The following is a 12,141-nucleotide window of genomic DNA, read 5'->3' as shown; positions in this document are numbered from 1 at the left end:
GTCGCGGTGCTGGTGTGGACACCGTCTCCGAGCAGGGATCCCACTAGAACACCGGGGCGTCTGAGTACAGGTCGGGTGTACTAACACCCCATTTAATAAGACTCACAGTACCCGGGGTGGAAGTCCAGCATAGGGGAGGTGGCGCTTGACCTGTAGCCCCTCCCCTTGGCCCAGGGCGCCATCTCTGAGCATCCGCCCTGGTGCTGCCTCACATTATCCCTCATTCCCTGCGATGCTGGGCGCCATCTTCTGAGCATAGCTGCAGCTGGTCTCCGGGACTGCAGGGCAAGGTCTCCTTTGTAAAGCTGCCTGTATACAGCACTGTGACTTTACAAACACTTGAGTATTCTACATGTCTTTATACAAACAGCGTTAGTTAAGAAAAAGTGCATCTGTTATAGAATATATTGTACGAGTATTCTAATATATACCTCTGGTCTAGGACCGCGCTGTGAGATATATATATATTCTAATCCAGTGCAGCTTTATTGTTTAATAATTTCTGCATTGCCCATGACTGTGTGCCTGTATCTGCTGTGTGGTTTCACTTTCAGTGTTTCCCAGATATAACTGTCTCTATATTCTGTACCCTAAGAGGCTAGGTGCCTCTGGGTCTGCTAATATAGTGCGTCACAGTATTTATCCAATACGCATATTCCACTGTGTACTCAGTCACATAATACCGGATTTATTTGCAGATATTGTACTTTGCCTTACCGTACTTAGTCGCTCTGTTGTTGCATATTTACATAAAGTCTAACAGAAAGGGCAGTAAATCAGTGGAAGCTCCTGCATAATGCAGAGCATGCTCCAGGGATTTACCAGAAGGGGAGGTTTTGTATGATGGTTTATGTACTATGTGTCATACACCTCCTAGTCAGTCCGCAGTCTGCGTTTACTAACCTACTGGGCACTCTAGTAGAAGGCCTTACGCCCCCCCCCCCCCCACCCTATGGGACCACCTGTACCACTACAGCCACATATTGTCCCTATGTTTATTCCGCCTTGGGCAGAAAATGTATCTAACCAGCTGCAACAATTAAATCAGTCCTTGGTTAAACAGATATCCACCCCAGGTCACTCCCGTGCTTCTGGGTCATCTAAGCATGCTACTTCCTCCTCACAGTCCACATACCTCTCTGATGTTTCATCTGAAGGAGAGGGGGAGCATACGGTCCTGTCAGACACTGAATCTGGTGTTACTGATGAGGATTCTCCCTTGCAGGTTGATGTCCCTGCCTTAGTAGTTGCTATTAAACAAATCCTACAAATATCTGATGATAAGGATTCCACCAATGCGGCAAAGAAAACTGATATGTTTAAACGGCAGAAAGTGGATAAAACTGTGTTACCCCATTCCGACCATTTAGTGGACATCAGACGGGAACCCTGGTCTACTCCAGGGAAAAAATTCCCTCTGCTTAAACTGGCCTTAGCTTGCCATCCTCTCCCTGCAGAGTTATGTAGCAAGTGGGAAAATCCACCACCGGTATATTCTCACGTCACCCGCCTTGTGGTGTCAACCACTCTGCCTGTCACCACTGTCACTTCACTGAAAGAACCGACAGATAAGTGTGTGGAGGGATGCCTGAAGTTTACTCCCATTACAGGATGAGCTGCCCGAGGATATTTCTGACAAGGCCAGACAATACCTGTCATACATTACCACCACCGCCTATTACATTCAGGAGGCGTCCTCTGAGGAGGATGTGTTGGCAGCCAAGGCGTCAACTACATCTATCCTGGCATGCCAGATTCTGTGGATGAGGTCATGGAAAGTGGACTTAGACTCCAAAAAGACCTTTGAGGTACTCTCCTTTACTGAGGACATTTTGTTTGTTGAAAACCTGAATAAAACCGTGTCTGAGTTAGCACAGCTGCTAAGACTGCTTTTCTCCCAAATACTAATCCTTCTGCACAGAAGGCAAAAGGTACCTGGCTTTGACGCCGTGGCTCTTGAAGCATCACTCCTGAGAGCAAAAGGATTTTCCGAGGCGGTTATTCAGACTATGTTGAAAGCCTACAAACCGGCTTTTGCCCGGATTTATTACAGATTCTGGAATTCTTACTTCAACTGGTGTGCTCATAAGAATTATGATGCATATAAATTCAGAACATCCAGAATCCTGGCTTTTCTGCAACGAGGCCTTGACTTAGGTCTTGTCTGGCCACCCTCAAGGTTCACATATCTGCCTTATCGGTATGATTTCAGAGAAAAATTGCGTCTATACCGGACGTTCATACTTTTACTCAAGGCGTACTTAGGAGTCAGCCTCCCTATGTCCCTCCTGTGGCTCCATGGGATTTGACTGTTGTATTAAAGGCTCTGCAAGAATCTCCATTTGAACCTCTTGAGTTGGCTGACCTTAAATGGCTCACGGTCAAGGTCCTGTTTTTGCTGGCTATTGCCTCTGCAAGACGGGTATCGGACTTGGGCGCTTTGTCCTGCCGTCCACCCTATTTGATTTTTCACCGTGACCAGGCAGTACTACGAACTCGACCAGGTTATTTGCCTAAGGTGGTGTCATCTTTTCACCTTAACCAATAGATTGTGGTTCTGGTCTTTATCTCTCCAGACTTGTCTTCCAAAGAGCGTTCTTTGGATGTGGTAAGGGATCTCCGTATTTATGTGGAGAGTACTGCCTCTATCAGCAGGTCAGATTCCCTTTTTGTCCTGTTTGGTTTCCACAAATGTGGCTGGCCTGCGAATAAGCAAACTTTGTCCAGATGGATTAGAATGGTGATTACACAAGCTTATGCGCAGGCTGGACTTCCAGCTCCTGCTGCTATTAAAGCCCATTCTGCTCGGTCTGTTGTACCCTCTTGGGCGGCCCATCGTGGCGCGTCCGCAGAACAATTGTGAGAGGCGGCTACGTGGTCCTCAGTGAACACGTTTATTAGGTTTTATGCCTTTGATACTTTCGCCTCCCAGGATGCTTCCTTTGGACGCCGGGTTCTCATGCCCGCTAAGGCGCGTCCCCTCCCTTGAGGAACTGCTTTAGGATATCCCTTATGTTTTACTGTGTAAACCAATGTATCCTGCTGCAGAAAAGGAGTGGTATGGTAGACTTACCATGGTTAACACACTTTCTGCAAGGTACATTGGTTCCACAGGGCGCCCACCCTGACGCACCTAGCTTCTATGGGTTTGTATGGCATTAGCCACTGGTACCTTCTCCCGTCGTGAGAATGTGGTTCCATGGGACTAACATCTCCCTTCTTTCTTGCCTGCTCCTGCATTTGACTGGTTAACGAAACTGAGCTCCAGTGCCTGGAGGCGGGGTTAATAGTGGAGGCCCCAATGCATCTTGGGACAGCCTAAAGCTTTAGCCTGTTGGTGCCTCGGGATCAAGATCCACTCTACACTCCTATGTTTTCCTGTGGAACCAATGTACCTCGCAGAAAGAGAGTTAACAATGGTAAGTCTACCATAACTCTCCTTTTTACACTGCAATTTAGATTTCAGTTTGAACACACCCCACCCAAATCTAACTCTCTCTGCACGTGTTATATCTGCCCCACCTGCAGTGCACATGGTTTTGCCGATTAGCTAACAAATTTGCTGCTGCGATCAGGTCTGAATTAGGCCCTCTATAAGGGCAATGGACTTATATCGTATGACCTGTCACTTAAAATTTAGGCTTGTTATGTGATTTCTATTTAGTACATGAATTATGTCCAATATTTCCCTGTCTAATTTTGTTTCACAGTTTACAAGATATCTGATATGGGGCGGGATGTAATGAACTCTGAGTTCAGTGTTTGTGCGGGATGCCAGCCGAACTTGAAAGTTTTTTTAAAGAGGCAATCATTGCAAGGCTAAACCATGCCTTCTAAATAATTGCAACTTTAAAAAAAAAAGTCTGAGTGCGGCCGGCATCCCGCACGGCCGCTGAACTGTAACTGCATTACACAGAGCCGGATTAAGAGGGGGGCCCCGGGGATAAGTACCCCGGGCCCCCCTCTTTAAAAGGGCCCCCCGCTACCGCCACAGATCGGATCTCTAGTCCGATCTGCGGTGCTGCGCTCCCGGGAGCCGGCGCGGCGGCTCCACATACAGGGCACCTGTCCCCACTGCTCCGGCGGCTCAATACTGCGCGGCTCAATAGTACTACATGAACATGCTGGCGGCGGCAGCGGCGCCGCACGCAGGGAGTTTGTACAGGAAGGACAGCTGATCGACGGCTCAGCTGTCCAATCATCTGTGGAGCAGCAGCCTGTGGCTGGGCGCGCAGGCTGCAGGGAGCAGGGAGGACAGCGTGTGGAGCCTGCCTGCACCCAGCCAGCACCCTTATACGTTAGATGACGACCCACCTTCATCAGAGCAATAGTTAGAGCTGTATCAGGTTCTTGGTTTTTATATATATGGTACACACACACACACACACACACAAACACACACACACACACACACACACACATATATATACACATATAGCTGTATCAGGTTCTGGGTATATATATATAGCCCGGCACTCCTCAAATGGTAAATGCGCCCCGGTGCCTTAATTATTCCGTCATTTTCATCAGGTATCAAAATGACGGAATAAAAGTCTTTGAAACATTGTCTTCACATGCTGCTATATGGACTTTTTTTCTCCAAGCCACCAGGAGTGCCGCACCTCCGGATACTGTATGTAATATATTGTGCATTTGACTGTTTATTGGGAGAGCCGGGCAATATGGACATATATAGAGATAGATAGATAGCTATATATATATAGATAGATAGATAGATAGATAGATAGATAGATATAGATGTGTGTGTGTGTGTGTGTGTGTGTGTGTGTGTGTGTGTGTGTGTGTGTGTGTGTGGCCTCCAAATTGGTAGCAACATTTGCAAAGGGACAAGGCGGCACTCAGAGTCTTTGAAAACACTCATCTTATACACCGTTTCCGGGCTTCCCGTGCTGCCCCACCGCCACCCTCAGTCCTACTCTGCATCTCCGCCTCCTCCGCACCATGCCGGCCACAGCCTCCTCATCCACCGCACCACAGACCACAGCATCCTCAGCACCGCCGCTGCTAAATACTGTAGGTAATCTTACCCTGCTGCCTTTCCATCTCCCTAGTCCCTACTGTACGCCCTTGCTGTCCCTCTCTCCGTCACTCTCCCTGTCCCTATGTCCCTGCTGTCACGCTCTCTGTCCCTGCTGTCACGCTCTCTGTCCCTCTGTCACTCTCCATGTCCCTATGTCCCTGCTGTCACTTTCCCTGTCCCTCTGTCACTCTCCCTGAATTTTTCCTCATTCAATGTGGCATAATGTGAATTTTGGCTCATACCGTGTGCTATAATGTGAATTTCGGCTCATTCTGTGTGCTATAATGTGAATTTCGACTCAGACCGTGTGCTATATTGTTAAATTTGTCTCATTCTGTGTGCTATAATGTGAATTTCGGCTCATATCGTGTGCTATAATGTGAATTTCGGCTCATACCGTGTGCTATAATGTGAATTTCGGCTCATACCGTGTGCTATAATGTGAATTTCGGCTCATACCGCGTGCTATAATGTAAATTTTGTCTCATTCTGTGTGCTATAATGTGAATTTCAGCTCATTCTGTGTGCTATAATGAGAATTTCGGCTCATTCTGTGTGGTATAATGTGAATTTCGGCTCATTCTGTGTGCTATAATGTGAATTTCGGCTCATTCTGTGTGCTATAATTTGAATTTCGGCTAATTCTTTGTGCTATATTGTGAATTTTGACTCATACCGTGTGCTATAATGTGAATTTTGTCTCATTCTGTGTGCTATAATGTGAATTTCAGCTCATACTGTGTGGTATAATGTGAATTTCCGCTCATACTGTGTGGTATAATGTGAAAGGGGCATCAGTGCTAGGTAGTATAAGGGGTCCTACTATTGTGGTGCATAATGTGTATAAGGGGTATATGGTGTTGTAAACTACACTGAAGGACACGCTTCCTTTTGAGTGGCCATGCCCCCTTCCCTGGAGGCACTTGCATAATTGCAAGCTTCACTTTTCCATACCCCAACTTCAAAATTTACGCTTCGACCACTGTACATAGGTAAATATATATATATATATATATATATATAAAAAACGTGTATTAAAAAGTCAGGTCGAGTACTTTCGGGGCCAGCACCCCGTCCTCAGGACCACACGAATACAGCACAAACACAGAACATAGTTTTGTCTATGTTCTGTGTTTGTGCTGTATTCGTGTGGTCCTGAGGACGGGGTGCTGGCCCCGAAAGTACTCGACCTGACTTTTTAATACACGTTTTGCTATTTTGTCAATATTGATGACTCCAGAGTGCCTTTCTTACATGGATTTGTGCTTAGCCTGATGTGGCACCGGAGCAGGTTGCATTTTCAGTGGAGTGCCGGCAGTATATGGTTCTATATATATATATATATACACATACACACACACGTATATATTATATATATATATACACACACGTATATATTATATATACATACATGTAAATGAAAGATTCTTTCAAATTTACCACCGAATTGTAATTTTTTTTGTAGTAATTAAAGATGTTATGATTTTAATTTTAGATTATAGGGCCCCACTGTCTTAAGTACCCCCGGGCCCCCCGAAGCCTTAATCCAGCTCTGGCATTACATCCCGGCCATGGACTGAAGCATTTAGTATTTGTGTAATAACTGCTACCCATTTTATGAAGTTATATAATTTTTATTGTAGTGTATGTGTTGGTACAACTTTCAGTCCCCAGCAGACTAATACAACAGTGTATGGGGTATATTCAATTAGGGTTGTAAACTGCAGTCTGTCGAAAATACGGCAGTTTTCGACTTTTTAAGGTCGAATAGTGATTCAACCTGGCAGTTTTCGACTTTTTAAGGTCGAATAGGGATTCAACCTATTCAGTCCCATCAGTTTTTATTCGACAAGTCGTGGGATTCGACTTGTCGAATAGTACGTGAATCGGCGGTATAGCTGCCGATTCACATACTTTTGAGTGAAACGGGGCCAAATTCGACAGAATTTGGCCCTGTTTCCGACCATCTCAGTCCGACATGAAAAAATGTCGGACTGAGATGTGGGACCCAGAGGAGGAGAGGGGGGAGAGCCGTGGAGAGACGGGGGGACAGCCGCAGGGCATACAGGGGAGAGAAGAACTATAGCACAGCACTGCAGCAGGATGTCTCACAGCCGCGCCGCTCACAGCAGCATCCACCCGGCTCCAGCAAGTGAGGTCACGCTTGCTGGAGCCGGGTGGACACTGCCGTGAGGTGTGGCGGCTGAGAGACATCCTTCTGTAGTGCTGCTCTCCTCCGTCTGCCCGCGGCTGTCCCCGCTGGTCTACCCGCGGCTCCCCCCCCCACCTCTCCTCCTCTGGGTCCCTCATCTCAATTCGACTTTTTAAAAGTCGAACTGAGATAAGATTGAATAGGGGTTGTCGGATCCATTCCGACAAATGCATGTCGGAATGGATCCGACCCTAATTGAATATACCCCTATGTTTCTTTAAGTCATATGAATACCATGTGATGTGTGTAGTAAATGGTTAATCCATCATTCAGTAAATGGTGGACTTGGCATCTCCTGCTGCTGTCCAAATGTGTGGTCATTACAGTGCAGCATACAAGACTACCAGTGACAAAGGCTTAAATCTTCCTCTGCATAGCACCAGTGATTCCCGAAACAGCACCAGATAGCTGCAGAGGTTAACAGTGCATGAAGGCAGTGACAAAGTGTCTCAGACAGGAGGTGAGTTATACAATACATATACTGTACCCTACAAAAAGGTTTGGAGAGCGCTTCCAGCAACTATAATGTTTGGATTTATTGGCACAATAGGAGCTTTTGAATGCTCAACAAAAGATTGATGTGCCAAGATGACTGAGAACAAGTTGGACTTCACAGACAGTTAGGAGGTGAAGAAGGACCTTTCCTTTCTTAAACTGCAGAGCAGTCCGGTCACAGACTGCTAAATAATGTGGGCAATTCCTGAAGTGCTGGGAGTCAAATAAAAGATGGAGATGCACACGGCTCAGCTCTCTTTCCGTTACTGCTGCAAAGTAATACTAAAGACTTCTTAACCAAAAGTCTGCTACAACAGGTGTCTAAAGTGTTTAAACATATACTGGAGGGAAAGTATCTTCATGGAACTTACTGAAACCTGATGTGCAGATCATGCCAACAGTTCGCAAATATACATCAGAAAGCCATAGGAAGTTTTAGAGTCGACCAATAGGCATATAGAGTTAAAATGGCCACCTGGAAATATAGCTCCGAGATCTGGACCTTTAATGTACACATGGTGAATGAATTAGAGAAAATCTTAGATGTACATAGTAAGAAAGGTCATAGTCAAGATTTTGTAACTACTGCAGATGAAGGATTTGGGTTTGACAGTACCTAGACGAGATGCAGTGTCAAATTCATGCATTAGGATGCTCAAGTCCAGACTTAAGGTGTTTCAATGAACACTCACAAAGAATGAAGTTTGCCACAGACAGCCCAAGTGGTTCTTATCTGCCGTCAAAGGTTTATTCTGCTTCATCTCTCCAAATAAGTGTATTGTGGTTATAATTGTACATTATACGCACCACTTCTTTTTCAGCAATTTCATCCTTTAGTATTCTAGGCTTACCTCTGGACCCAGCATGGCAGCTGGATCTGTAATTGTGGACATCACTTCATTGATCAATTCTATAGGAATGTCTCCTACAACTCTTGGTCTTTTGGAATCTTCTCCAGAATATGGCTCACTGCTTTTTCTTTTTTCACCTATGAGATTTGGAGGTATTGTTTATTACTCTGAGATTTTGTTACAGCACACTGTTCTGAGAGTTAATACACAGTTTCTGTGGACACACTGGTCACACAAACCTCTAGCCTGTTAGAATGGTATAAGCCAAACACACAACAGATACAATTTAAAAGTGATATTACAAAAAAAAAAATTAGGATTTTAATTACCTATCGGTAAATCCTTTTCTCGTAGTCCATAGAGGATGCTGGGGTCCAATTTAGTACCATGGGGTATAGACGGGTCCTTTGGGAGCCACTGGCACTTTAAGATTTTAATAGTGTGGGCTGGCCCCTCCCTCTATGCCCCTCCTACCAGACTCAGTCTAGAAACTGTGCCCGAGGAGACAGACATACTTTGGGAGAAGGAAAAACACAGATAGTGGTGAGATTCATACCAGCTCACACAGAACAAAAAAGGAAAGCCAAGCTAACCAACTTGGAACAATTCAGCAATGGCTGAACCAATAATACTGAACCAAGTAACTATGCAGGAATACGAAGCACTGGGCGGGCGCCCAGCAACCTCTACGGACTACGAGAAAAGGATTTACCGGTGGGTAATTAAAAACCTATTTTCTCTTACGTCCTCGAGGATGCTGAGGTCCAATTAGTACCATGGGGATGTACCAAAGCTCCCAGTACGGGAGGGACAGTGCTGAGGTTCCTGCAGAGCTGATTGGCCTCTGAGGACCTAAAGTTTTGTCAAAGTATCAAACTTGTAGAACTTAGCAAACGTGTTCGACCCTGACCAAGTAGCTGCTCGGCAAAGCTGTAAAGCCGAGACACCCCGGGCAGCCACCCAGGAAGAACCCACCTTGCGAGTAGAGTGGGCCTGAACAGAATTTGGAATCGGCAATCCTGCTGTCGAATAAGCATGCTGGACAGTAAACCTGATCCAGCAAGAAATTGTCTGCTTAGAAGCAGGACACCCAATCTTGTTGGGATCATAAAGGACAAATATAGCATCCGATTTCCAGTGACGAGAAGTTCTCTTCATATATATCTTCAAAGCCCGCACAACATCAGTGGACTTTGAGCTAATTGAGGTGTCAGTAGCCACTGGCACCACAATAGGTTGGTTGATATGAAAAGCCGACACAACCTTTCGAAGAAATTGCTGATGCGTTCTGAGCTCAGCTCTATCCTCATGGAAAATCAAGTAGGGACTCTTGTGCGACAAAGGCCCCAATTCCAACACACGTCTTGCAGATGCCAACGCCAACAGCGTGACCGTCTTCCAAGTAAGAAACTTTCCACCTCCTGTAAAGGCTCAAACCAATCCGATTGCAGGAACTAAAGCACCACATTAAGATCCCAAGGCGCTGTAGGATGCACAAAGGGTGGTTGGATGTGCAGAACTCCTTTCAAGAAAGTCTGAACCTCAGGGACAGCAGCCAATTGTTTCTGGAAGAAAATGGACAAAGCCGAAATCTGGACTTTGATCGATTGAACCCAAGCATAGGCCCACATCCACACCAGCTTGCAGAAAGAGGAGAAAACGTCCCAGTTGAAACTCCACCGTAGGAAACTTCTTGGATTCACACCAAGAGCCATACTTTTGCCAAATCCGATGGTAATGTTTAGACGTTACCCCCTTCCTAGCTTGGATCAGAGTAGGAATAACCTTGGTAGGAATGCCCTTCCAAGCTAAGATCTGGCTTACAACCTCCATGCTGTCAAACGTGGCCGCGGTAAGTCTTGATAGGCGAACGCCCCCTGTTGTAGAAGGTCCTCGCAAAGAGGAAGAGGCCTCGGATCCTCTAGCAGTAATGACAGAAGATCCGCATACCAAGCCCTTCTTGGCCAGTCCGGAGCAATGAGGATCGCCGGAATTCCTGATCTTTTTATTAGTTTGAGAACCCTTGGGATGAGTGGAAGTGGAGGGAACAATACACTGACTGGAACACCCACGGAGTCACAAGGACGTCCACCGCCACTGCTTGTGGGTCTCGTGACCTGGAACAGTATCTCCGAGGCTTCTTGTTGAGGCGAGAGGCCATCATGTCTATTTGAGGTACACCCCATCGGCTTGTCACCTCTGTGAACACCTCCGGGTGGAGGCCCCATTCTCCTGGATGGAGATCGTGTCTGCTGAGGAAGTCCGCTTCCCAGTTGTCCACTCCCAGAATGAAGATTGCCGACAGCGCCAGTGCGTGTCTTTCTGCCCAGAGGAGAATTTTTGTTAGCTCTGACATTGCAGCTCTGCTCTTCGTTCCGCCCTGCCTGTTTATATAGGACACTGCTGTGACATTGTCCGACTGAACTTGAATGGCTCGATCTTGCAGAAGATGTGCCGCTTGGAGAAGGCCGTTGTATATGGCCCTTAGTTCCATAATGTTTATTGGAAGGACAGAGTCCTGACTTGACCACCTTCCTTGGAAGTTTTCCCCCTGGGTGACTGCTCCCCAACCTCTGAGGCTTGCATCCGTGGTTAGAAGAATACAATTCTAAATTCTGAACCTGCGGCCCTCAAGCAGGAGAGAAGTTTGCAGCTACCAGAGGAGTGAAATTCTGGCTTTCGGCAACAGGCATATCCGCTGGTGCACGTGAAGATGTGATCCCGACCACTTGTCCAGGAGATCCAGCTGGAAGAACCTTGCATGGAATCGTCCGTACTGTAGAGCCTCGTAGTAGGCTACCATCTTCCCCAGAAGGCGAATGCACTGATGAACCGATACCCGGGCTGAACGCAAGACATCCTGGACCATTGATTGGATCACCAACGCCTTCTCTTCCGGCAGAAACACCCTCTGCACTTCCGTGTCGAGTATCATCCCCAGGAAGGGCAGTCTCCTTGTCGGTTCCAAATCTGACTTTGGAAGGTTCAGGATCCACCCATGATCCCGGAGTAGTTGAGTTGAGAGAGCAATACTCTGCAACAGCTTCTCCTTAGAATATGCTTTTATCAGCTGATCGTCCAGATATGGAATTATGTTCTCTCCCTGTTTGCGGAGGAGGAGCATCATTTCCGCCATGACCTTGGTGAACACCCTCGGTGCTGTGGAGAGGCTGAATGGTAATGTCTGACAGTGACAGTCCTGTAGTGCAAACCGTAGATAGGCCTGGTGAGGCGGCCAGATCGGAATGTGAAGGTACGCATCCTTGATATCCAGGGATACTAGGAATTCCCCCTCCTCCAGACCTGAGATCACCGCTCTGAGACTCCATCTTGAATTGGAAAACCCTCAAGTAAGGGTTCAATGACTTCAGGTTCAAAATAGGCCTTACCGAACCGTCCGGTTTCGGTACCACAAACAGGTTTGAGTAATAACCCTTGGTTATTAGGTGAAGTGGAACTGGAACAATGACATTTGTTCTTACCAATTTTTGAATGGCTTCCTGTAGGATAGCACTTTCTGTCAGCGAAACTGGTAAGCCTGA

At 46.5% G+C, this 12,141-nt stretch overlaps 1 protein-coding gene across 2 annotated transcripts in view; it reads right to left on the bottom strand.

The window, feature by feature from the left end:
* The window catches only part of KAT2B (lysine acetyltransferase 2B), a 181,660-nt gene that overhangs the window by 43,123 nt on the left and 126,396 nt on the right, over positions 1 to 12,141 (bottom strand). For both annotated transcript variants that reach the window (XM_063922198.1, XM_063922200.1), the window contains exon 9: positions 8,600 to 8,736. In XM_063922198.1, the coding sequence (XP_063778268.1) occupies positions 8,600 to 8,736 (137 nt within the window). The remainder of the gene's footprint in view (positions 1 to 8,599; positions 8,737 to 12,141) is intronic.

This window comes from Pseudophryne corroboree, chromosome 5 (assembly GCF_028390025.1).
Source record: "Pseudophryne corroboree isolate aPseCor3 chromosome 5, aPseCor3.hap2, whole genome shotgun sequence".
NCBI lineage: Eukaryota > Metazoa > Chordata > Amphibia > Anura > Myobatrachidae > Pseudophryne > Pseudophryne corroboree.
This window is presented reverse-complemented; position numbering and strand designations above follow the sequence as displayed.